Genomic DNA, 26,523 nt, shown 5'->3' with positions numbered 1-26,523 from the left:
CTCTTACCTAAACATGAGTCTAACTACTGTTTGTGTGTGTGTGTATGTCTCGACCTCAAAATGCACTCGGCCTCACCCCGCCCGTTGACGCTTCTGACCTTTTACCAGACAGAAGCTCTCTGTCTCCTCTATTATCAGAAAACAAGGTCCTGACTCTCTGAAAACAGTATTTCTTGTAACTCAGCAGTATAATGCATAATAAAACAATATCATTCATTCACAATAAATCAGCAGCCTAATGTAATACAAATCAGTTTAACAAATGTAATAGTTATCACCTTCTTCTAATTCAGGAGAATAATGCAAACTAAAACTACATAATAATTTCACAATCATTAATCAGGGGTATAACATGGCATTAGATAATATCACAATCTCACAATCCTTAGACTACGATGACCTGGATGACTGAGAACCTTCACAGACATTTCATTTGTCTCATTTCTTACTCAAATCTTCTCATTTCATGCTTCTTTTGCTGAATTCAGCAATTGCCATTAATAAATGGGAGGGATTAATAAAGTTAAATTTAATCTAATGTAATAACTTTAATCTCAGCCAAACTGATTTACTCACGAACAAATAAAACACTGAAAAAGCCAAACAATAACATTTTGAAGTTATCAAAGTGACTTATATATCATGTTTAACCCGAGTAGTGAAAGACCGCGGGGGTGTGAAGACGATGTGTTGGCTCAGATATTTAAAGTTTACACGGCTATATTCTCACCTGAAAATATGTTAAAAGTTTTTTTGCGACCCAGAAAGAGAAGTAAGAGTAATATTAAAACTAAGTCGCTGTCGCCATTGTTGGAAACTGGAATTGGCTGGGCCGCGCTATGAATTCTGCGATATGGTTTTTCAATTTTGTTGTCCGGGTAGAAAATCGGGAGAAATTCGTGATTCTCCCGGAAAAATCGGGAGGGTTGGCATGTATGGTTATGGCAACATAACTAACCGTGTCAAACACCTCAGAGTAAATCATATCACAGAATATGACAAGCGTATGTTCAGTTCAGTTCATTTTTATTTCAAACATTTCAAACATGAGCCTTCACAAACATTACAATATATTATTCCATTATTTGTTTGAAAAGGAGTAGGTAGAAGTATTTACTTATTTGTCCCTACCCCCTCAAGTTTTACCTCTCATTCAAAAATTTTTTATTTATTTATTTATTTTTTAGTCTCAAATTAAACAAACAACATATGAAACAAAAGTAAAGCAAAACAAAACAAAACATACATAAATCAAAAACTAGAAATTAGCAATCCCCACCACAGTATAGTTTCTTTCATATGAAAAATACAGAAGGTTTATATTTGCAGATGCACAAATTATGGAAAAACAAACAACCAAAACAAAACAAAACAAAAAAACCCAAAAAAGAACCACAACACCATTACCAGCAACATTACCGTCCTGGGTTAACCCCGTTTTCTTCATTGTTATACTTATTTATAATCAGGTTTTTATATTTTACTTTAAACTGTTTTATGTTTTTACTGTCTTTTATTTCTTCTGTTAGACTGTTCCATAATTTAACTCCTGCAATTGAGACAGACATCGTTCTTAAAGTTGTTCTAGCACTTTGTATTTTTAAATTCCATTTCCCTCTTAAGTTATACCCACCTTCTCTTTCTATGAACAATTTACAGATTTCTTTTGGAAGCAATTTATTTCTTACTTTATACATTATTTGCGCTGTTTGAAGCTTCACCAAGTCTTGGAATTTAATAGCTTGCATTTTGACAAAGAGTGCATTTGTATGGTCCCTGTACCCCACATTATTTATTAATCTAATGGCCCTTTTCTGTATTACAGTTATTGTTTGTGTGTTACTTTTGTATGTATTTCCCCAGACCTCTACACAGTAGCTCATATATGGCAGTAGTAAAGCACAGTATAAAATGTGCAGTGCTTTCTGATCCAGCATATGCTTTGCTTTCCCCAGGACGGCAATGCCCCGTGCCAGTTTCCCCCGAACATAAGTAATATGTGGCTTCCAACAGAGCTTGTGGTCAATGATCACCCCAAGAAATTTTATTTCATTTACTCTTTCTAAATATACATTGTCAACACATATTTCTACTTTGATGTTTCTCTTTTGGTTTCCAAACAACATAAATTTGGTTTTATCTAGATTCAATGATAATTTATTTATATCAAACCACTTCTTTAATATAGTTAATTCCCGTGTGATCATTTCCAAAACCTGTGGCAATTCCACACCTGAACACAGTATATTGGTGTCATCTGCAAATATTACAAACTTTAAAATCTCCGATACTCTGCAGATATCATTTAAGTACATAATAAACATTTTTGGACCCAGTACTGAACCTTGAGGTACTCCACAAGCTATATCCATCAAATTAGATTTATATTCATTTATTTGTACATATTGTTGCCTATTCCCAACATAGCTTTTTAACCATTCCAAAACCACTCCCCTAAACCCATACTTTTCCAGTTTTTTTAATAGAATTTCATGATTAACAGTATCAAATGCCTTCTTTAGGTCTAAGAAAACGCCAAGCGCATACCTCTTATTATCCATACATTCCGTTATCTTTTCCATTAAATCTATTAATGCCAAAGCTGTTGATCTGTTGCTTCTGAACCCATACTGACTCTCTGTCATTAATTCATATTTTTCCACAAAACTGTCAAATCTTTTTATGAAAAGTTTTTCCAGTATCTTAGAGAACTGGGAGAGTATTGACACTGGTCTATAGTTTGTAAAATGATGCCTTTCACCGGTTTTGTAAATGGGAATAACTTTAGCAACTTTCATTTTTTGTGGAAAAACCCCTTTTTGAAACGACAAGTTGAATATATATTTTAATGGTTTTACAATACCATCAATAACTGTCTTTACTGTTACCATATCAATATCATTCCAGTCTGTACTGGTTTTGTTCTTAAGTCCTCTAACTATGTCATAAATCTCTTTCTCTTCCACTGCTCTTAAAAACATTGAGCTACTATTCCTTTCAATATTTTCACCAGTGTCCCTTTCTATTCCATCAACCTTTATTTCTTCTGCCAGTTTTGGCCCTATGTTTACGAAGAATTCATTAAAGCCATTTACTATCTCTTCCATGTTATTAATACTTCTTGTCCCTTCTATAAAGTACCCAGGGTAATCATTATTCCTTGATTCATTTTTGATTATACTGTTTAATACATTCCATATATCTCTTGTGTTATCTTTATTGTGTTCTAACCTTTTAATGTAATACTCTCTTTTACAGGATCTCATTATATTAGTTAATTTATTTTTGTAAGTTTTATACTTCCTTTCAGTTTCTATTGTTCTCTTTTTTATGAATTCTCGATATAGGGTATTCTTTTTTTTGCTGGCATTTTGTAGTCCTTTAGTCATCCATGGTCTTCCTGCATAGCTGTGTTTCCTATTGCTTTCAATTACTGGGCAGTTTTTATCAAGTAATGTGTTAAATGTTCTTAAAAATCCTTCGTAAGCTTTATTCACTTCTGTTTGTTCATATACAATATTCCAATCTTGCTTTAAAAGTTCATTTCTAAGACAATTTAATGTCTTCTCTGTTCTTATTCTTTTGTAAATAATCTTATGTCCATCATAGTTCCCTTTATAATGGCAATTATAAGATGCAAAGACTGGTAAATGGTCACTTATATCATTGATTAACAGCCCACTTTTTATATTTCCTTCTATTATATTTGTAAATATATTATCTAATAGAGTTGCACAATGAGATGTTATTCTGGTCGGTCTTGTTATCAGTGGAAATAAACCGATGCTGTACATGGAATCAATAAATTCTTCTGTACTCTTATTATGATTTGGATTCAATAAGTCAATATTAAAGTCCCCACAAATAAACATTCTTTTCTGATTTATATTTGTAAATAAGTCCTCCATTTTATCTTTAAATAACTCAATGTTAGATCCTGGTGTTCTATATATACAACTGACAATTAGGTTTTTCCTTTTTTCCATACTTATTTCCACTGATAAACATTCCATCACTCCATCAATAACAGTTGTCATTCTTCCCATTCTTTCGTACTTTAGGTTTTTATCAATGTAAAGTGCCACCCCACCTCCTTTCTTATTGATCCTGTCTACATGAAGGAATTCATATCCATTTATTTTAAAGTCTTCTTCTTTTCCAGGAGTTATCCAGGTCTCCGATATGGCTATCACATTGAATGGCTGTTCAAACTGTATTATATAGTCTTTGATGGATTGAAAGTTTGCATATAAGCTTCGACTATTAAAGTGAACCATTGATATACCCTGTTCTACCTTGAATTCCTTTTTAAGTTGTTCCTTTGTATAATAATTGCATTCATTTGTCTTATTGTTAAAGAAATTACAATCAGGATCTATGTTGCTGTCATACATCAATATCTTATTTTCAATATCTATATGAGTTGTTAGTTGAAAATTATCAGACATCTGCGTTGGTTGTGCACTTGGACGGTCCCATCATATTCAGCACTGCTTTGCATTTATCAGTTATATTTTTCTAGTTCCGTCATCTCTTTGATGACTAGAACCTTAGCCTGCTCTGGTGTTCCATTTAACTTAATGAATATTTTACAGTCTGACGTCCAAGTTGACTGTATTTTCTTCTGTTTTCTTAATATTCTTGCTTGTCTTGCAATGTCTGCATTTTTCTTGATTAGGTGTTCATTTAAATAAACATTTGTACCTTTTAGCTTTCTTCCTTGCTTGAGCAGTTCTTTTTTCTGTTTTCTATTAACAAAACGAATGATAATGGCAGGTATTTGATTTTTGTTTTTCCTCGGAAGAGGATGGCATCCCTCAATATTTTTATTGTCCATTTCGATACCTTTGCTTTTAAAGAAGGCCAGTACCTGTTCTTCCAAAGAGCGTAGCTCTTGCTCGGGTGGCTCCCCTCTCTCTGATGCTGCTACCCTCGCATATGTCTGATGCTTGGTTTCCAGTCCTGTCACTATCACATCATTTACTCTTGAATATTGTTCCAGATCTGACACCCGTCCTTCCAGCATAGCAATCTTCTTGTCCTTTTCCTCGCTCTGCCTTCTTAGTTCTTTAATATCATCCATTAAATTAAGTATCAGTTTTTGTTGTTTTCAAGCGTATGTTGAGACGAAGAGGAGGACAGGGACGACGCTGCTAGGGCGAGACAGACGTCTCTCAGGGAGTCATTTAGTGCTGCAGGCAACGTGTTCAAATAGCACAACTTCAGTTTGTTTATTTCTATATGATGAATTCTGCATCATTAAGTGATAAGAACAAGTAATCTGATGTCCTGTAATCATTATGATGCTATAATTTGAGATACAATAAATAAAATAAGTTTTTGTACAAAGTATCGGATCAGTATCGTCGATACCACCCTGAATATTACTTGGTATCGGATCGGAAAGGAAATCAGTGGTATCGCACATCACTACCACTCGCGCGATCTGCCTGCGCATGACGTCTCTCTCTCTCTCTGTCATTTGGGTTAAAAACACATATTAACAAATTGCTCAGTGATGAACAAGTACTCAGATCCTTTACCTAAGCAGTGCGCTTTGTCAAAACAAAGTGTGTGTTCATTACACTGACATTCTGTTGTGCAGTTGTTATTTACTTGTATTTTATAATTTGACTTTACATACTGCTGGGTGGTTTGTAAAGTTTACAATAACTAGTATCATCATTATGCTATATTTTCTAATATATATAATAACCTCAAAAGTAATGCCTTGAAGCAGAAAATAGTAATGCTTTATTAAAATTTAAAACTAAAGTACAGTATTTGAATGTGTGTATTGTGTCTACTGTTTGTTAACTCACCATATTCATAAACATCTTAATAATATTCTATTACCACATTATTTGTGATCAATGGGTTTGCTGGGTTAGGGGTGTGTGTGTGTGTGGGGGGGCTTTAGGCTTTGGCCCCCACCCCTGCCACCAGTATATTTTTAAGCAAGTATTTCTAACTTCATTTGAATATTCAGTTTCCTACCATCTGCTCTTAAAGAGTAATCACCAGGTAACCCGCCCTCCCCCCTTGCACACATGCACACAAACAAAACACACAGTATAATTCACACTCTAATTATAGTAAATAAATATTTATGTCATTTTACACCATCAAACTTAGACAGCTAAGGATGAAGAACCTTTTGTTCTTTAAAGAACCAGCAGACAAAATAAAAAGGTTCTTTGACGAGAGTGGAGTGAATGAAGATGAGTCTTCATAGTGACTCTGGAGTATGCATGTGCATTTTTCATGAAGAAGTTAAAGGATCTTGATGAATTCTTGATTATTATTGTTTATTACAGCTGGTAATAATCAATATTAATACATTATTACAAATAACTGATGCAATTTTTCATTAACAGCTGAAAAAGATGTCAGATATCAACTTATTTTTTCACATTTTGACCTTTGGTCTTTACAGTGTATTAACTGAGGAGTGATATGATTTTAATTCTACAGTATGTTGGCATCACAGGAGTCAGGCTGCAAAATCTGCAACATAACTATCAGTTTAACAGTCTTCCTAAACCAGGGATAGAAAAACGCATAGATAAGTGGATTTAGACAGGAATTACAATAAAGTAACCAGACCCCAAAAATGGAAAATTCCACACTGGTTGATGTGTCCTGCCCTGCGAGCGAGGGATAAAAGTAAGGACAGAAACACATCAGAAACACAACCACAACAACACCAATAGTTGTAGCTGCTTTTCTCTCAGACTTCTTAATGTGAGCTGAACCCTTTGAAGTAACAAAGGCAACATGAGATCTCATAGCCTGAGCATGAGACGCAGCCACCAGAAATACTCTCACGTACAGAAATATAATCACAGCAGTGGGGCCGATGAAGGTAACTACGACATCAAAAGCACCAGTTATGAAATCAATTACAACTATGCATTCCCCGTCACAAGAATTATATCTGTCTGGCTGCTTCAGAAAGTTGTTTAGTATTGTGCCGTTATACAGCAGTGAACAGGCCCAACACAGACAGACACTGATTTGGACTTTTCTTTCAGTAACTGTGGTGGGGTAGGACAAGGGGTCACAAATAGCTACATACCGGTCAAATGAAATAAGCACCATGTTTCCTACTGAGGCAGATGTGAGAACAAAAGAGGCATAGTAAAACAGTCCACACATGAAGGTGCCCAAAACCCAGCAGCCCCCTAAAAGGAGGATTCGAGGAGGCATCAGCAGGAGGCCAACAAGGAAGTCTGAGACAGCGAGAGAGAGGAGGAAGAGGTTGGTTTGGTTGTGAAGCTGCCTGAGAAGAAAAACAAAGAAAGATGTAACATAATATTAATAAACCTGCAGCAGGTGGATCAGCTGCTACAGTAATGCACCAAGTCTGAAAGTAAAACAACATACAATAAACAATCCAGTGCAACAAAGTAGGGCAAATCTCTCGTTTCCACATCATTCTGAGAGGAGGGGGTTAAATAGTACAAACATTTATCACATCAGCTGTTCCTTTCTAAAAGAGCTATTACAGTTTAGTAAAGGCCACATGTGAAGAGTACTCTGTAGCTAATCCAAGTATGCTCAAGTCAAACACAATATATTACAGTTTACTTTAACACCTGAAGTGGGAGATAGAGATGATGACCAGGACGTTGAGAGTCACTGTGAGCAGAGAGATGCAGGAAAGCAGAATGTACAGAAAAATGGTCTGATTGTGATGTTGCAGCGGCTTCCTACAGGAGGTGTTGAGGAGCTGTGGAAAGCAGAGTTGTTGTCCATACAGGTTCTCCATGAGCAGAAAGGGAAAAGAAGATGAAAGCTGCTGAACACTGGCACCTTTCTGACTAAAGCTATCCATGTAATGTGACTTACCTTACTCCTCCTACTCCTTTTCTCCATCCACCACACCCCAGAAAATCTCTTGTGCGATATTCTCTAACGAATTCACTGGAAATGCACATGATAGCACGTCCTGAGATTTACTTATGTTTCACAGCTTGACAAAAATAAAAACACACCCATTCCACCGACACATCATTTCATTTCCTGCTGTTTCTCCTGGATTTCAGGAGCACGAGTCTAAGAAGGGATGCCTATGCCTCCTGTCCAGCCACCTATCCTTCTTTTTCTGGGCTCCAAAGACATAATGTCACCAGCATGTCATGGATCTACCACAGGGTCTTGTGATAAACATTCCCCAAACACCTCATCCAAGTGTCCAAGAAGCATCATATCTGTTGTAATAGTAATTTTACAATGTATGTTTAAGGAATATTACTGCCCTCTGTTGGTGTGTCTGTGCATTACATGCAATAAAAGGTGTTCGTTAAAAACATCAGGTTATGGGCCCAGAGGTCGCCAAGGGATGCTGCTAACACGTTTTCTTTTGGGAGTCATAAACAGAATTGTGGGATTCACAATGGAAGATAGACTGTTTATTGACAAGCTGAGCGGACCGGAGAATTGGGCAACGTGGAAATTTCAACTGGAGCACCTGTTGAAGGCAAAAGGACTGTGGGGTATGGTACAGGAGACGGAGCAGTTAGCTGCGGATGCTAATGCCCAAGCACGTACTGAATTTGAACGGAAGAAAGAAAAGGCTTTTTCAGTGCTGGTACTGAATGTAAGTACACCCCAATTGTACTTGATAACAATCTGTAAGACCCCCAAAGAAGCGTGGGAGATGCTAAAGGCACAGTTTGAAAGAGATACTGTTGCTAACAAGCTATTTCTGAAGAAGAAGTACTTCCGGTGTGAAATGAAGGAAGGAGAACATCTCACTGATCATTTAAAGAGGATGAAGGAACTTACTGATCAGCTAGGGGCAATACGTTCTGTAATTGAAGAGGAAGATCAAATTGTCACCCTTCTAGGTAGTTTGCCACCCAGCTATGCAACTGTTGTTACTGCTTTGGAGACAAAGATCGGTGGCGCTGTCACTTGGTGTTCGCTCACTCTGTGGTATAGTATCGCTTCCTGTTCCTGCTCAAACACAGTGGTGTTTCTGAGTAGCTTATTTGCTTAGCAGTTTAATTAACAACTTTTAAATACATTCTTTTTTTTCACAGTATAATCTTCACGTGCTTCATCCGAAGCACACTTTCTGTGTACTCACTACCTAATTTATAGCCAAAGTATTCACTCACTGTCTCTGTACTGTTTCGCTAGCTTAGCTCGTAGCCGACCCGTTAGCACCATGGCTACTTCACCTGTCCCTTCTGCACTTTCTTGCTCATTGTGTCAGATGTTTAGTTACTCCTCGGCCTCCTTTAGCAGTAATGATATCTGTAACAAATGTAGCATATTTGCAGCTCTGGAGGCCAGGATTACTGAACTGGAGACTCGGCTTTGCACCCTGCTATCACCCTTAGCTAGCCAGGCCCCTGTAGCTGGTGCAGCCGAAGATAGCGTAGGCCCCGCTAGCTGTTCCCCGGCAAACCCCAAGCAGCTGGGGAAAGACGGCTGGGTAACGGTGAGGAGGAAGCGTAGTCCTAAACAGAAGCCCCAGGTACACCACCAACCCGTTCATGTGTCTAACCGTTTTTCCCCACTCGGTGGCACACCCGCTGGGGGTCAAACTCTGGTAATTGGTGATTCTGTTCTCAGACATGTGAAGCTAGAGACACCGGCAACCATAGTCAGTTGTCTTCCAGGGGCCAGAGCAGGCGACATTGAAGGAAATTTAAAACTGCTGGCTAAGGGTAAACGTAAATTCAATAAAATCATAATTCACGTCGGCAGTAATGACACCCGGTTACGCCAATCGGAGGTCACTAAAATCAATATTGAATCGGTGTGCAACTTTGCCAAAACAATGTCGGACTCTGTAGTTTTCTCTGGTCCCCTCCCCAATCAGACCAGGAGTGACATGTTTAGCCGCATGTTCTCCTTAAATTGCTGGCTGTCTGAGTGGTGTCCCAGAAACGATGTGGGCTTCATAGATAATTGGCAAACCTTCTGGAGGAAACCTGGTCTTGTTAGGAGAGATGGCATCCATCCCACTTTGGATGGAGCAGCTCTCATTTCTAGAAATATCGACAAATTTATTAAACCCCTCAAAACATGACTATCCAGAGTTGGGACCAGGAAGCAGAGTTGCAGTCTTACACGCCTCTCTGCAGCTTCTCTCCTCCTGCTACCCCCCCAAAAACCCATCTCCATAGAGACTGTGTCTGCTTCCAAAAAGACAAAAAACAAACTAAAAACCAGCAACAAACAACTTAAACATTTACAAAGAAAGAACAATACAGTATCCACATCTGAACCAAAGAGTAAAACAGTGAAATGTGGATTATTAAATATTAGGTCTCTCTCCTCCAAGTCTCTGTTAGTACATGACTTAATAATTGATCAACAAATTGATTTACTCTGCCTTACAGAAATCTGGTTGCAGCAGGATGATTATGTTAGTTTAAATGAATCAACACCCCCGAGTCATTCTAACTACCAGAAATCTCGAAGCACAGGTCGAGGGGGCGGTGTGGCAGCAATTTTTCACACCAGTCTATTAATTAATGAAAGACCAAGACAGACTGTTAATTCATTTGAAAGCCTGATGCTTAGCATTGTCCACCCCAGCTGTGAAACTCAGAAACCAGTCTTACTTGTTATCATCTATCGTCCACCTGGGCCTTACACAGAGTTTCTGTCTGATTTCTCAGACTTTATATCTAATTTAGTTCTGAGCTCAGATAAAATAATTATTGTGGGTGATTTTAACATCCATGTTGATGCTAAAAATGACAGTCTCAACATGGCATTTAATCTGTTGTTAGACTCAATTGGTTTCTCTCAAAATGTAAAAGAACCCACCCACCACTTTAATCACACTCTAGATCTTGTTTTAACATATGGCATAGAAACTGAACATTTAACAGTGTTTCCTGAAAACCCTCTCCTGTCTGATCATTTCTTGATAACATTTACATTTACAATAATTGATTACGCAGCAGTGGAGAGTGGACTTTATCAAAGTAGATGTCTTTCTGAAAGCGCTGTAACTAAGTTTAAGAATATAATCCAGCCACTATTATCATCGTCAATGCCCTGTACCAACACAGAGCAGAGCAGCTATCTGAACGCTACCCCAACAGAGGTCGATTATCTTGTTAATAATTTTACCTCCTCACTACGTACGACTCTGGATACTGTAGCTCCAGTGAAAACTAAGGTCTCTAATCAGAAGTACCTGACCCCGTGGTATAATTCTCAAACACGTACACTAAAGCAGATGACTCGTAATCTGGAGAGGAAATGGCGTGTCACAAATTTAGAGGATCATCATTTAGCCTGGAGAAATAGTTTGTTGCTTTATAAGAAAGCCCTCCGCAAAGCCAGAACAGCTTACTACTCATCACTGATTGAAGAAAATAAGAACAACCCCAGGTTTCTCTTCAGCACTGTAGCCAGGCTGACAAAAAGTCAGAGCTCTTTTGAGCCAACCATCCCTTTAACGTTAACTAGTGATGACTTCATGAACTTCTTCACAGATAAAATTTTTATCATTAGAGAAAAAATTACCAATAATCATCCCACAGATGTAATATTATCTACAGCTACTTGTAGTTCCATTGATGTTAAGTTAGACTCTTTTTCTCCAATCGATCTTTCTGAGTTAACTTCAATAATTACTTCCTCCAAACCATCAACGTGTCTTTTAGACCCCATTCCTACAAAATTGCTCAAAGAAGTCCTGCCATTGATTAATTCTTCGATCTTATATATGATCAACCTATCTCTAATAATCGGCTATGTACCACAGGCCTTCAAGGTGGCTGCAGTTAAACCTTTACTCAAAAAGCATCTCTAGACCCAGCAGTCTTAGCTAATTATAGGCCAATCTCCAACCTTCCTTTCATATCAAAAATCCTTGAAAGAGTAGTTGTCAAACAGCTAACAGATCATCTGCAGAGGAATGGTTTATTTGAAGAGTTTCAGTCAGGTTTCAGAGTTCATCACAGCACAGAAACAGCTTTAGTGAAGGTTACAAATGATCTTCTTATGGCCTCTGACAGTGGACTCATCTCTGTGCTTGTCCTTCTTGACCTCAGTGCAGCATTCGATACTGTTGACCATAATATCCTATTAGAGCGATTAGAACATGCTGTAGGTATTACAGGTATTGCACTGCAGTGGTTTGTATCATATCTATCTAATAGACTCCAATTTGTGCATGTGAATGGAGAGTCCTCTTCACACACTGAGGTTAATTATGGAGTTCCACAGGGTTCAGTGCTAGGACCAATTCTGTTTACATTATACATGCTTCCCCTAGGCAGCATCATTAGAAGACATAGCATACATTTTCACTGCTATGCAGATGACACCCAGCTCTATCTGTCCATGAAGCCAGATAACACACACCAATTAGTTAAACTGCAGGAATGTCTTAAAGACATAAAGACCTGGATGGCCACTAACTTTCTGCTTCTTAACTCAGATAAAACTGAGGTCATTGTACTCGGCGCTGAAAAGCTTAGAAATATGGTATCTAACCAGATTCTTACTCTGGATGGCATTACCTTGGCCTCCAGTAACACTGTGAGGAACCTTGGAGTCATTTTTGACCAGGATATGTCCTTCAACGCACATATTAAACAAATATGTAAGACTGCGTTCTTCCATTTGCGCAACATCTCTAAAATTAGAAATATCCTGTCTCAGAGTGACGCTGAAAAACTAGTTCATGCATTTATTACTTCCAGGCTGGACTACTGCAATTCATTATTATCAGGATGTCCAAAAAACTCACTGAAAAGCCTTCAGTTAATCCAAAGTGCTGCAGCAAGAGTACTGACAGGGACTAGAAAGAGAGAGCATATTTCTCCTGTTTTGGCCTCCCTTCATTGGCTTCCTGTTAAATCCAGAATTGAATTCAAAATCCTGCTCCTCACATACAAGGTCTTAAATAATCAGGCCCCATCTTATCTTAATGACCTTGTAGTACCATATCACCCTATTAGAGCACTTCGCTCCCGCTCTGCAGGCCTACTTGTTGTTCCTAGAGTATTTAAAAGTAGAATGGGAGGGAGAGCCTTCAGTTTTCAGGCCCCTCTTCTGTGGAACCAGCTTCCAGTTTGGATTCGGGAGACAGACACTATCTCTACTTTTAAGATTAGGCTTAAAACTTTCCTTTTTGCTAAGGCATATAGTTAGGGCTGGACCAGGTGACCCTGAATCCTCCCTTAGTTATGCTGCAATAGATGTAGGCTGCCGGGGGATTCCCATGATGCATTGAGTTTTTCCTTTCCAGTCACCTTTCTCACTCACTATGTGTTAACAGACCTCTCTGTATTGAATCATATCTGTTATTAACCTCTGTCTCTCTTCCACAGCATGTCTTTTATCCTGTCTTCCTTCTCTCACCCCAACCGGTCGCAGCAGATGGCCGCCCCTCCCTGAGCCTGGTTCTGCCGGAGGTTTCTTCCTGTTAAAAGGGAGTTTTTCCTTCCCACTGTCGCCAAAGTGCTTGCTCATAGGGGGTCATATGATTGTTGGGTTTTTCTCTGTATCTATGAAGCGCCTTGAGGCGACTTTTGTTGTGATTTGGCGCTATATAAATAAAATTGAATTGAATTGAATTGAAAGATGGACAGTCTGACGCTACAGTTTGTTCATCAAGCCTTGATAAATGAGGAACAAAAGCGAGTGCTTACTGACAACACCACTGTGTCCAGTAGTGTATCAGCTATGTCATCTCAGATGCATAGAAATGAACAGAGTGGATCAAAAACAGTGGGAGCAAACAGCTCATGGAGATGTTACAAATGTGGGAAGGAAGGACATATCAAGCGTGATTGTCCAAGCATTAAAAAGAAATACAAGGCCCACAAGGCTAAAAGCGTGGTATATAAGGACAAAGAGGACACATTTGAGGGAGCTTTTGTTGTAAATGAGTCATGTGAAAGTGATGCACAAGAAGAAGAATGGTTAATTGATTCAGGAGCGTCAAAGCACATGACATGGAATAAAGAAGCTCTACAGAACTACCAAGAGTTTTCAGAACCACAAACAGTGAAACTCGGTGATGGCAGAGTAGTTGAGGCTTTAGGTCTGGGCAACATAACAATGAAAATGTCATTCAGAGTTAGTGATGGAAAAGATGCCACAATGTATGATGTGCTGTATGTTCCCAAATTATCAATGAACCTTTTCTCAGTGGGAGCTGCTGCCAAGAAGGGAAACAGTGAAGTTCAAAAGGACTCATTGCTACATAAGAGGAAAGAATGGAGCTCTCCATGGAATGGGAACACAAAGATCTGACGGATTGTATCAGCTGGATATCGAGGGAAACTGCACAACTTGTCATGGAGCGTCAACTACATCAGTTCCAGCAAGTATGTGGCATCACCGCCTAGGTCACACTACAAATCTGGAAAAACTCAAAAACTTGGTAAAAGGAGTTAGCTTTACAAATGAAGAGGAGGACATTTTTTGTGAAGCTTGTGTTGAGGGCAAATTATCAAGAAAACCTTACAAATCAGTGGGAGAAATACAAACAAAACGCAAGTTGCAATTAGTGCATAGTGACGTTTGTGGTCCTTTTCAAACTGAGTCACTAGGAGGAAAAAAGTACTTTGTAACTTTCATTGATGACTACTCCAGATGTTTTAAAGTGTATTTCATAAGAGAAAAAACGGAAGTCCTGAGCAAGTTCAAAGAGTTTGAAAGAATCTTCTCAAATGAATGTGGACAGGGAGTAATAAGACTCAGAACTGACAATGGTGGGGAATACACATCTAAAGAGTTTCAAGAATATTTGAAAGCTCAAGGCATCCACCATGAAATGACTGTACCACACACACAAACAGACATTAGCCATATGAAAGTATTTGGATGTGTTGCTTATGCTCATGTTCCAGACACAGAGAGAAAGAAGCTGGACAAAAAGGCAGTGAAAGTTCGTTTCCTGGGATATGCAACCAATGCAAAAGGCTACCGACTGTGGGATGAGGAAAAAGGAAAAATACTGATTCGACGAGATGTGGTCTTCAACGAAACAGAGTTTAAATGCAAAGAAAGTGAAAATTATCTGTTTGGGGAATGAGGTGACACTACACACAGGTGAAAGACAAACAAGTACTGAGGAGGCTGTCGCCAGTGAGGCTGCAAAAGGAGATCAGGGGATCAGAAGACCTCCAAACAGATATGGATTTGAGGAGTTTGCTGATGCAGCTACAGTTGATCATTATGCAAACATCTGTTGTGTCACAGAACCAAATACACTGGAAGAGGCTATGTCAAGTCCAAATGCAAAGGAGTGGAAAGAAGCAGCTGATTTGGAATATGAGTCACTGCTAGAAAATGGCACATGGGATTTAGTGGATCTACCAAAGGATCGCAAAGCAGTTGGATCAAAATGGGTCTTTAAAGTTAAGCATCACAGTGATGGACAAGTGGAAAGATACAAGTGCAGACTTGTTGCCAAAGGCTATTCACAGATTTATGGTGCAGACTATGATGAAACATTCTCTCCAGCTGTACGATTTGGTTCAATTCGTACATTGTTGTCATTTGCTGTGCAAAACAATCTAAATGTGCATCAAATGGATGTTGTGACTGCATTCTTGAATGGACACCTGGAAGAGGAAATCTACATGGAGCAGCCAGAGGGTTACATCAAACCTGGACAGGAACATCTAGTGTGCAAACTAAACAAGTCAATATATGGACTGAAGCAGTCGCCACGTTGCTGGAGCAAAGCTTTTACAGAGTTCATGAAAAGTATTGGTTTTACACAGAGTACTTCAGATCAGTGTGTGTTTGTTAGAACAGGTCAGGAGTTGGAAATATTGGCTGTGTATGTTGATCTGATTTTGATTACAGAATCAGCAGAGAGCATGAAGACCTTAAAGGACACTCTGAAGAAAAAAGGAATCCTCTTTGATCCATTACTTGTGTAAAGTATTTCCCCAAAAGACAAGGACACAGGCAACAGGTAATACTGAACTAAATGTAAAACCTCAACCTTTTTCATTTTTACCTAAACCGTGTGCACAAAACTCTGGAGGGATCTAAATGCTAACGTAGAACCCAGTCAGGACGTCTGCTACTGCTGTTTGCTCGTTTGTTTGTTTTTTATGGGAGATCGTTTTCAGGCTTAAAGTAGCACCATTATACCAACATTTCATATTCTAGACATTGTTTTAGGTGTATTTGACCAAAGGTTTGACTGAAAATTCACCTGCAAGCTTTTTTCAAGGCTGTGGTATTTGCGGCAAACAATACCTTTCAGCTAGCTAAAACAGAATATTATGCTATCAGCGAGCAACATGGCTAATGCCTTTCACACAGCTTTGTCTCAACTCCAAAGAGCCACAGAAGTAAAAGCTAATAACAATAATTGAAACAATCTTTGAAAAAATGACTTACCAAGCAGGGCAAACAACTCAAATATGTAGAGCAAAATGTTCTGAAACGGCTTCACTTCAGCTTCGACTGGAGCCGTGCTGGGGGCGGAGTCTGTGAATTTACTCTATTGGTGTCATAGCCCCTGTAGGAGTTCAGAGTTAAGAGGTCAAGAGTTAATGTTTCAAATTCAAATTCAAATTCAAATTCAAATTTTTATTTGTCACATACACAGTCATACACAGTACGATATGCAGTGAAATGCTTGGACAACTGCTCGTGACCTAAAGAAAAAAGAAAAGGCTATGAATAAGATAGGAAATAAATAAATATGAAAATAAAAAAGGGTAAATTTAACCAGGAAGGAATAAAATAAAATATAAAAAATTAAGTTAAGAATGAGATAACTGTACAACACAAATTAGAATGAAGGGTAAATTTAACTGGGAAAGAATAAGATAAAATATAAAAATTAAAGTTGAAAATAAGATAACTGTACAACAAAATACAAAGTATAGACATATATAAGAATGTAAGAGAAATATAAATATATATACACACATTGTAACACCTCCAAATTTGACATAGAAACACTCATTTTTAACACTCGATTTTAACTACTATCATTTTACACCTCAGAGTTACATTAAAAGAATGTGACTCTACTTAGAGTAAAATTAACTCTAAGACTACTAACACCAAAACATTTAACACTTTTGAATTTGCTGTGTACAAACGTATGGAATGGACAGTGCCAATCCAGTAGCAACTCCAGCTGACACAAATGTCAAATTAAGAAAGAGTGATGATGTCAGTCAACCTGTAAACCCAAGCATGCATCAGTCAATGGTTGGAAGTTTATTGTATGCTGCCATGGCCACACGACCAGATATTGCACAAGCAGTGAGTGTGGTGTCAAGGTTCAATGCAAAACCAAACACTACACACCTGACAGCTGTGAAAAGAATCCTGAGATATTTGAAAGGAACTCTAAACCTGGGGCTCAAATATCAAAGGACAGAAACAGGAACCTGGGTTGGGTATTCAGATGCTGATTGGGCAGGTGATCAGGACGATCGACGTTCTACAACTGGAAACATCTTTCTACTTGCAGGAGGTGCAGTCAGTTGGCTTAGCAAGAAACAAGCAACAGTTGCACTTTCAGCTGCAGAGGCTGAGTATATTGCTTTGAGCCAAGCTGCACAAGAAGGAGTTTGGTTAAGACGACTACTAACTGAGCTTGGAATGGACACCAAAGCAACAGTGATCCTGGAGGACAATCAAGGATTGCAATCGCAAAAAATCCAGTCGATCATGCAAGAACAAAGCACATAGACATTCATTACCACTACATTTGTGAACAGTGTTGGTCAAGTTACTTGAAAAAAGTAATCAGTAATTAATTACTGATTACTTCCCCAAAAAAGTAATCCCGTTACTTTACTGATTACTTATTTTCAAAAGTAATTAATTACTTAGTTACTTAGTTACTTTTTAAAAACATGATTTACAACCTGAATAGGCGATAAAGCGATAGATCTTTCAGCCCAATTCTACTTTTTCTACATAATCCATCATACAAAATGTAATCAAATGGAAAAGTCTCTTTTTAAAACTTGTTTTGTTAGTTTTAATCTTTTAACTTTATGCATGAAGCAAAATTTTAATTATATGCAACATTCTCTGACTGGAAGAAATTAGTTTAACATTTAAACCTATTTTCTGCACATTCCAGCACATACATACATACATATATATATATATATGTATATGTATATATATATATATATATATATATATATATATATATATATATATAGTGTTTACACTCACTCTTTCAGATGCAAGTAAAACACAGCAGAAAATAAATAAAGTCAAAGACTAGCGGTCCTTTTGCTCTATTTTCACCTGTAAAGCAGGAGTGGGGTAGGCGGAGGGTTACCCTGGTGCAAGTGTGCCGCAGCGGTCAGTGGAAGAATCCGCGAGTTTCTCTGTGAGTTTCCCATTACGTCGTAGCTACTCGGTGCTTGTTTGGAAGTTTAGGGGTTTTTTCGCTGTAAAAAGAAGTTTTCTTCCCACGCACAACGGACACTAATGTTTTTGTCACTTTTTATGGAATCAAACTCAAAGTAAGGTCAGTACTTCCACGCTTTAAACGCTGCACGCTCATACTCTCTCTGCACTCGATATATGATCCATTGTTGATCTGCACACAGCTGTTGTCACGAACGTCGCACTCGCTTACGTCACTGTCATGAGACATTCTCGCAAAAAATCACGGTTTTAGTAACGCAGTAACGCAGCGTTCCTACGGGAAAGTAACGGTAATCTAATTACCGTTTTTGCTATAGTAATCCCTTACTTTACTCGTTACTTGAAAAAAGTAATCGGATTACAGTAACGCGTTACAAGTAACGCGTTACTGCCCATCTCTGTTTGTGAATGTGTGCAAAATGGACAAATCCAGCTGAAGTACTGCTGTACAGAAAACACGAAGGCTGACATGTTAACCAAACCAAAGGAAGGTTAAAAGCGTCGTTCAGCGCTATGTCTGAACCAACACGTTCTCACTCCCAAACCGTAACATTTTACGCTAGGTGACAAATCGTCAACATATTACGTTTTCGGCTACCCACCACGTTCCTAAATGACGACCTCGGAAAAATGAGGAAATATGAGAACCGTATGCACTCAATCTACACATGTTCGCTCTTTTTCTTCAATCGCTTAGAAACACGCTATTTAACATCATTAAAGTCCTGGTTAAGCTCAGGAAAAAGGTTATGGTTAGGGCTGGAATACAGGGCTGGAACGTCTATTACCACGGGAGCGTCATTGCACTGGATTTTGCCCATAACCCGCCGCGTACCATAAGAATGCCGAGGGTCTCCTTTCGCGTTCCTCAGGAACGCCGCGGGATGTGACAAAATGTCGGCATATTACGCCTCGGGAGTGAGAACGGGCTGGATTAATCACAAAGTTGAGCATACAGTCTAAGGAAGGCTAAAAGCGTCGTTCAGCGCTATGTCTGAACTGATATATTGATGAAATGACCTGTATGCTGTGAATGAAGGCCTAACACGCTCACATACACATAGATATGAAATATAATTTCAAGGGTAAAGGTGAAAGACTTTGTCTCTGCTTAGCATCTAGTGATCCGGGGTCCACAGGAAACATCTGGGGGGGCCAGACAACCAAATAAGGAGGAAACTTGTTGAACTGTCGTTAATTATAACCTGTACTTGTGATGTTTTTTCTGACGCGAGTCGGGGCGTTAACCCTGACATAATAAAACCATGCTGAAAGTATGTTTTGACGGAAGATCTGTATTGACAATATAGAGCTGTATCTTTCCACACATGTGTTTAATAAAATCATTGTTTTGACGCACTTTGACCAGTAGTCGTTTGTCTCACACCTCAATCACGGATCGGGACACAAGCTAGAGTATTTAACACATCTAACATGGACTATGAAGCTCCAGACCAGGCAGACATTGAGCTTAAACTGGCTGGTTCAGCAGGAAAACTGTGGTTCAAGAATCAGCGGTCTAGGGCACTGAAACAGAGGGAAAGGAGAGTCAGGGTGGTTGTGGGAAGTGGTGAAAACGTCTAAGCCTTAGTTGCCTCAGAAAATAGAGACGACTCTGGCCCTTCCTGTAAAGTGCAGTGGTGTTTTTAACCCAGTCCAGTTTATTATCAGTGTGTACTCCGAGGTATTTATAGCCCTCCACGATGTCCACATCGACCCGCTGGATTGAAACAGGGGTCAGGTGTTTCCTGGTCTTCCTAAAGTCCATAATCAATTCTTTGGTCTTTGCCACGTTGAGCTGCAGCTGATTCTGCTCGCACCACGTGACAAAGGAGTCGACCACAGCCCGGTACGCTGACTCATCACTCTCACTGATGCATCCAACCACCGCAGAGTCATCAGGAAACCTCTGAAGGTGGCTGAAGTCTGTGGTGTAGAGGGTGACGAGGAAGGGGTGCAATGAAGAAGACGCACATACTGTGACTTTCCTGTCACATCCTCAACAATCCAGGACACGACAAGCATCCACATTCATTGCTGTTAGGTTATCAGCCAGGAGAGTTGGCATGATTTCGCTCACAGTGCTCGCCTTCTGATCCAGTCTTCATGAGCCTGGACATGAGTGAAAGTGACAGGTGGGGTGTCAAGACTCACAGGAGGCTTTGGCCATGTCCACGCGAATACGTTTTCGTTTGAAAACGTATCTTTTTGTCTCCGTTCGGCCTTCACTCCACACTGAGACGGCATTTTCGGTCAAGGAAAACGGACCAAAAACAATTGAAAACGCTGTTTTCACGTGGCAGTGTGGACAGCGTGACCGCAGACTTTTGGAAAGATGACCCATTTTAGTTAGAGATGGCACGATACCACTTTTTTATGTCCGATACCGATATCATAAATTTGGATATCTGCCAATACCGATATGAATCTGATATAGTGTTTTTTAATCAATAAAACTGCTTTTTTTAATATCTTGCTGCATTTTGTATAAGTTTATACTCAAGTTTAAATAAATAACAACACTAAAGCTATTCTGTTATACCTGTATGTAAAAAATACACTGCAGCCAAAATATTTCATAGTTCAGCAAAACTGATCAATCTAATAAACTTAAACCTGCTCCATCCTCCCTATTCTGGTATTTTAAAGAGTACTTAGCAGAAATATTGAGCAACCTAACTAATAGGGTTGCAAACTCCCAGCAAAAAAAATAGGGAACCACCCCCCACCTCATGATGCTTAATCGATGTAATCAACTTTAATTTGATGCAGTGTGAAAAAAAATGCACAGAAATAAATAATTTTTTTGAAGAATAATTAAATAGATTCAACATCTTTCTTCTACAGAACTGCAGACTGCACAGATGGTTCCCAAAGGAAAAAGTACTACAGCTTACTAGGGTATATTAGACTTAACAGTTACTATATACAGTAATGGACTTCTATATATTTTACATCAGATTAAAACTTTGGGTGTAAGATTCAGATAATTATTTATTAAAAACTCGACATTTTAAATGAGAACAAGAAAGAAAAGTATGTCTTTGTGCCCCCTTTTCCCTGTTCATGCCCTATCGGCCCCCCTGGCTAAACTTTGCTAGCTCCGCCCCTGCACAGTTACGTCAGCTGTAGAAAAAGATCCTGGTGTAGAAATAATATTAAATAAATTCTAACAACAGCTGATCAAGCTTAAACGTGCTGCTGTTGTTCAGCTGCTGGTTTCCTCTTTCTGGTGAGAAGTGGGCCAAAAACTAAGAAGAGAGACGATCAGCTGATCATTGATCAGTTTATGATTGAAGTAGCAGCAAGAAGAGGGAGGGAGAGAGAGAGAGGCAGTCGCTCCATATATCGGTTGTTAAGCTTAACGCTTTACAGACATTCAGAGATGAACTTACACACTTGCTTTACTTCTCTCTGGGAAAACTTCCTCGGAGATGAAATGCTGGTTTGCTAGCTAGGCTACAAATACACACACAGCAGGATCGGATTACATTTTTTATTTCTCGCCGATATCCGATCCAGTAATTTAGGTCAGTATCGGACCGATACCGATACGTAATATCGGATCGGTCCATCTCTAATTTTAGTTATATGATGCAGTCATGTGACCAATTAAACTAAGACAGCGGAGCAGCAGTTGTTCTGTTTGCTCTCAGTTTTGAGCCCTATTAAAGATTAATATCAGTCTGCACGTGCTCCAGAGAGCTTTTCTTCAAATTCTTTAATTCTCACTCGCTTCTGCAACTTTGTGCTTTTGTGTTCCTCGCAGCAACAACTCCACCTCATTGTTAGTCCATTTAAAAAACTCGCTGCTTTTCCTCGACATTCAGCCACAATTTTCAAAGAGCCGGAAAGTAAATAAACGGCAGACAGAAATGAGGCGGGTCGAATCTTCTTACTTTACATGCATGCACAGGACTGGACTGTAAGCATTTTAGGTCGTTTCAGTGTGGATGCACAACTCTTTGGAAATGATAGTGTGGACGTGGAGTGTTTTAGACGAAAACGCCGTTTTCAAATTTACCCGGATTAGTGTAGACGTAGCCTGAGGTGCAAACTGGAGAGAGAGTAGCTGAAGGCTGACCACAGGTAAATCAGTAGGGAGGTGAGCATTTCAATCTGTTGAAAAACACACAGATGGGACGGCCTGAACACAGTGATGGTTTTCATGCCAGTCAACACCTCTCTCACCCCGTCCTAAATGACTGAGCTCCTCACTATAACCATCTTGGTGTCAGCCAGATGTGATTGCTTGGTGAAAGAAAAGCACTTCATCTTCAAAAAGCAGCGATAAGATCCCGAGACCCTCAAACCTGGCACCCTTTGCATGTATTCAATTTCTTCAGCCTCCCTCAGCGTACAACTTAACACGGAAGAAGCTGTAAAAGGCAGCGAGGTAAAGCACTGGCACGAACAGGTCATAGAGTAGCAATTTATTAACAACAAGCCTTGTTACATGTAAATAAGTATCAAGTCACTGACTATAAAATCACGTTACAATGAGGACACAAACCTGGCTGATGCCCGTAACCAGGGGAGACTCCTACATCCTGCTACCCAATCACATTGGTCCTCCAGCATCAGAGGTATTTACCCTGCACCATTATCCCACTACACAAAACAACAACTGTTGCCACCAACACCAATGACGTGTTTTAAAAAACGGATACTGTGTTATGCAATTAAAAAATAACTTGTGTCTCAAATTAAGTACATTTTACCACCTGACCTGGATTAAACACCAGTTTGCTTTTCGGGCAAACTTCACAGATGACAAAACAACTGCTCCATGTGCAGTAAATGCTCCGTGTAAATGGCCTGTATTTGTAACATTTGAGATTATCCATACATGTTTAAACACACAGAGTACACAATTCTTCTTAAAAGGCAAAGGAATACATGCATATTCATCTACAAGCATATCTAAAGCTACTGTAATCCCCTCTGAAAGGCTACACGGTGTCCACAGCATCTTCTCACAGGACCAGTACTGGGGCCGCTGTCCTCTGTAGGTCAAGACCACAGAGAGGCGAGAAGGGAGGCAGGCTTTCATAACCCAGCAGCTGACGGGTGGCGGACTCCCAGCTCAAACCAAACTCTAGCCGACAATAGACACAGGGGTACTGTCGGTCAGCCCAGCGAACCCAGTCCACCGCCTTCTTCACCTGCTCCCATCGTTCAGGCCTGAAGTGAACAAACTTGTTAAAACCGTCGCTGTGCAAATATTTCCAGACCTAACTGCATTTCTAAAGTCATGCAAGGCAGTGAAATAAGCTTCATTAATATATCAAATCACGTTTTGTACAAAATGTTTTTCAAGCTTAATTTCAGCTGATTTGTAACAACTGCAGAAAGATTTTACTCTAAGCTGTTGTGCATCCTGTGTTGGACAGACCTGGACTGAGAAGCTTCTTCCAGGCAGAACAGGGTGCGCAGCAGTTTGCCTTCTTCCAGTTTGTCCGCTTTCATCAGCTGCAGAACCAGAAGAGTCGCCACCAGCCTCAGGATAGCTGCGTGGGCCGTCACGCCTTCAAACACACGTGCAAAAAAGATCCCAAAGTAAATCACAAAATGGTACTTTTATAACCAAAGTTTTCTTTGGACCAGACACAACGTCCAGACGAACAGAATCAACATCATGAATCAATCTCAAACAACAGCTGCCCAGTTAAATGTCGCACTAGGGAAGAATCTACAGGTTTAACAGGTGCCTGATTTTTAAATAAATAATGAAAAATAAGGTTAATTAACATGTGAGCTCCTAGAAAACTGCATATAAACAGCCCGTTCTCACTTCCGAGTCGTAATATACGATTTGTCATGTCCCGGACGTTCCTGAGGAATGTGACAGGTGACCTTCCGTGTTCTTATGCTACGCACCGGGTTATGGATGAAATCCAATAGAATGACACTTCTGCCATGTATTCCAGCCCTAACCTTATCCCAAACCATAACCAGCACTTCAATGATGTTGGATCATGTTTTCCAAAGCGATCGGAGTAAAACCTCCCTTAGTTATGCTGCAATAGACGTAGGCTGCCGGGGATTCCCATGATGCACTGAGGTTTTCCTTTCCAGTCACCTTTCTCACTCACTATGTGTTAACAGACCTCTCTGTATTGAATCATATCTGTTATTAACCTCTGTCTCTCTTCCACAGCATGTCTTTATCCTGTCTTCCTTCTCTCACCCCAACCAATCACAGCAGATGGCCCCGCCCCTCCCTGAGCCTGGTTCTGCTGGAGGTTTCTTCCTGTTAAAAGGGAGTTTTTCCTTCCCACTGTCGCCAAAGTGCTGCTCATAGGGGGTCATATGATTGTTGGGTTTTTCTCTGTATCTATGAAGCGCCTTGAGGCGACTTTTGTTGTGATTTGGCGCTATAGAAATAAAATTGAATTGAATTGAATTGAATTAAAACAAACGTGTAGATTCATTCCAAATGGTTCTCATGTTTCCTCATTTTTCTGATCTTGTAATATAGGGACGAGTTGAGTGATCGGAAGCGTAATATATCGATGATTTGTCACTTAGTGCGAAATGTTGCGCTTTGGGAGTGAGAACGTGTTGGTATAAAAACTTTTCTTACAGACATCGAGGTAAAGTGTTAAGTGTGAGCTCATAATAATTATAAAACGAAGTAAATTAATGTTTTTAGTAAACTTACAATAACTTGAAAAACAAGAAGCACAAATCTGTCGACCCATCAGTCTCTGGGCTTTATTTAAAGGAACAGCGTCGGCTTTTGTTTGGAACCACTTTGTTTTCTGTTCTTTGTAAACTTTAAGAAAAAACAAATGCAAAGAATTCGGTTTGATTTATGTGGATATACTGGATATGTATAATTTCTGTTTACTGTTTAGTAAAATGAATTTAGATATTTAGTAACAAATATTTAGTGAAAAGTTTTTGATTTTGTTTTCATGAGAAGCCTGATTGAGGAACATTGAACATGCATTTGAACAGTCATGTATTTAAATGGTTATAAGAGGACCCAAATAACAGGATGTGTAAAATCATCATCTATTATTCCCTGGCTTGATGTTGTCAGTATATAAACAACAGTAGTAAGAAACATAGTTTAAAATCTATTACAGCATTACCCCAACATTCTCACCCCAACCAATCACAGCAGATGGCCCCGCCCCTCCCTGAGCCTGGTTCTGCTGGAGGTTTCTTCCTGTTAAAAGGGAGTTTTTCCTTCCCACTGTCGCCAAAGTGCTGCTCATAGGGGGTCATATGATTGTTGGGTTTTTCTCTGTATCTATGAAGCGCCTTGAGGCGACTTTTGTTGTGATTTGGCGCTATATAAATAAAATTGAATTGAATTGAATTGAATTATTTTCACTTTGATATTGAGCTCCATCTGTTGATCACAGAGGTCAGGCCTCAAATGTAACATGATGCTGTAAATCTTTATATGGCACTTTATATACTTTAACAAAACACACATGTAAGAACTGTAGTTTCTAAGTTATTCGAGGCTTTTTGTCAATTTTCCACCAATAAATCTCAAGTTGACCCTAAAGACCTCGGTGGATGTGAGTCACACTTTATATGGATTGTTAACATGATCCCAAGTTTAACTTTCATAAAACTTGAAAGTACAAAGCTAGTTTTTCCAGAATTGAACGAGCTCTCACCGAGAGAATGGATGCCTTTGTTCTTCAGGAACACGTTGGCGAACAGGTCCACGTTGACATTAATTAGTTCCCCCAGCTCTGTGGTTAGTTCCCAGTACCCTTCCTACAACACGCATAAAAATAACACCATTATATCAAAGTTACATTTTTTCCAGGTGCATGCACTCAGAGTACAAAGGTGTGGGTTACAGTTTTGTCCTTGGTCATTTTAATAATTCTGTCCAGCTTTTTTGAGCCTCGCTACCTCTACCAAAGCACAGGAGCTAACCACAGGAAACTTCCACTACAATAAAACACTTTTAACTCTTTGAGCATCACTATCATGACATTACCAGTTTAATATCTGTGATGTAGATTGACAGAAACATGGATGTTTGATCTGTATTCTCATAATTAACTGGATACCATTTGAAAAACTGCATTCTGGGTAAACATGATAGCAAGGTCTTGTTTATATCCCCGTTATGATCCCAGACGCATCATTAGCTGCAATTCTTTCTGCGGCAAAATGATTTTCACCCCT

At 39.2% G+C, this 26,523-nt stretch overlaps 3 protein-coding genes across 6 annotated transcripts in view; all 3 read right to left on the bottom strand.

Moving 5' to 3' along the window:
- Positions 1 to 4,453: 4,453 nt before the first annotated feature.
- LOC148098354 (uncharacterized) lies at positions 4,454 to 5,107 on the bottom strand (the record flags this gene model as incomplete). The annotated part of the gene is made up of 1 exon (XM_087852941.1): positions 4,454 to 5,107. A coding segment is annotated over one exon (603 nt), but the record flags the coding sequence as incomplete, so codon positions are not given.
- Positions 5,108 to 6,318: 1,211 nt separating this feature from the next.
- LOC118455513 (trace amine-associated receptor 13c-like) lies at positions 6,319 to 16,439 on the bottom strand. 2 transcript variants are annotated; one of them, XM_087829609.1, is made up of 2 exons: positions 7,599 to 7,821; positions 6,319 to 7,282 (listed from the first exon to the last, which is right to left on the bottom strand). In XM_087829609.1, the coding sequence occupies exons 1-2, from the start codon at positions 7,769 to 7,771 to the stop codon at positions 6,469 to 6,471; spliced, it is 987 nt and encodes a 328-aa protein (XP_087685735.1). In that variant the 5' UTR covers positions 7,772 to 7,821; the 3' UTR covers positions 6,319 to 6,468. The 2 variants fall into 2 exon arrangements, 1 of the variants encoding a protein (XP_087685735.1); XR_015716554.1 differs by lacking the exon at positions 7,599 to 7,821 and adding an exon at positions 16,351 to 16,439 and having other exon boundaries at positions 7,199 to 7,282.
- A 6,339-nt stretch (positions 16,440 to 22,778) lies between these two features.
- Positions 22,779 to 26,523, bottom strand: part of parp4 (poly (ADP-ribose) polymerase family, member 4) — a 41,513-nt gene continuing 37,768 nt past the window's right edge. For all 3 annotated transcript variants that reach the window (XM_087830143.1, XM_087830145.1, XM_087830144.1), the window contains 3 exons: positions 26,001 to 26,103; positions 23,756 to 23,888; positions 22,779 to 23,544 (listed from right to left, as the gene is read on the bottom strand). In XM_087830143.1, coding sequence (XP_087686269.1) covers positions 23,337 to 23,544; positions 23,756 to 23,888; positions 26,001 to 26,103 — 444 coding nt within the window. In that variant the 3' untranslated portion in view covers positions 22,779 to 23,336. The remainder of the gene's footprint in view (positions 23,545 to 23,755; positions 23,889 to 26,000; positions 26,104 to 26,523) is intronic.

Source organism: Neolamprologus brichardi, chromosome 16, assembly GCF_056152115.1.
Source record: "Neolamprologus brichardi isolate AB-2024 chromosome 16, ASM5615211v1, whole genome shotgun sequence".
Classification (NCBI taxonomy): Eukaryota; Metazoa; Chordata; class Actinopteri; order Cichliformes; family Cichlidae; genus Neolamprologus; species Neolamprologus brichardi.
The sequence above is the reverse complement of the archived record's forward strand: the minus strand, read 5'-3'. Positions and strand labels throughout refer to the sequence as shown.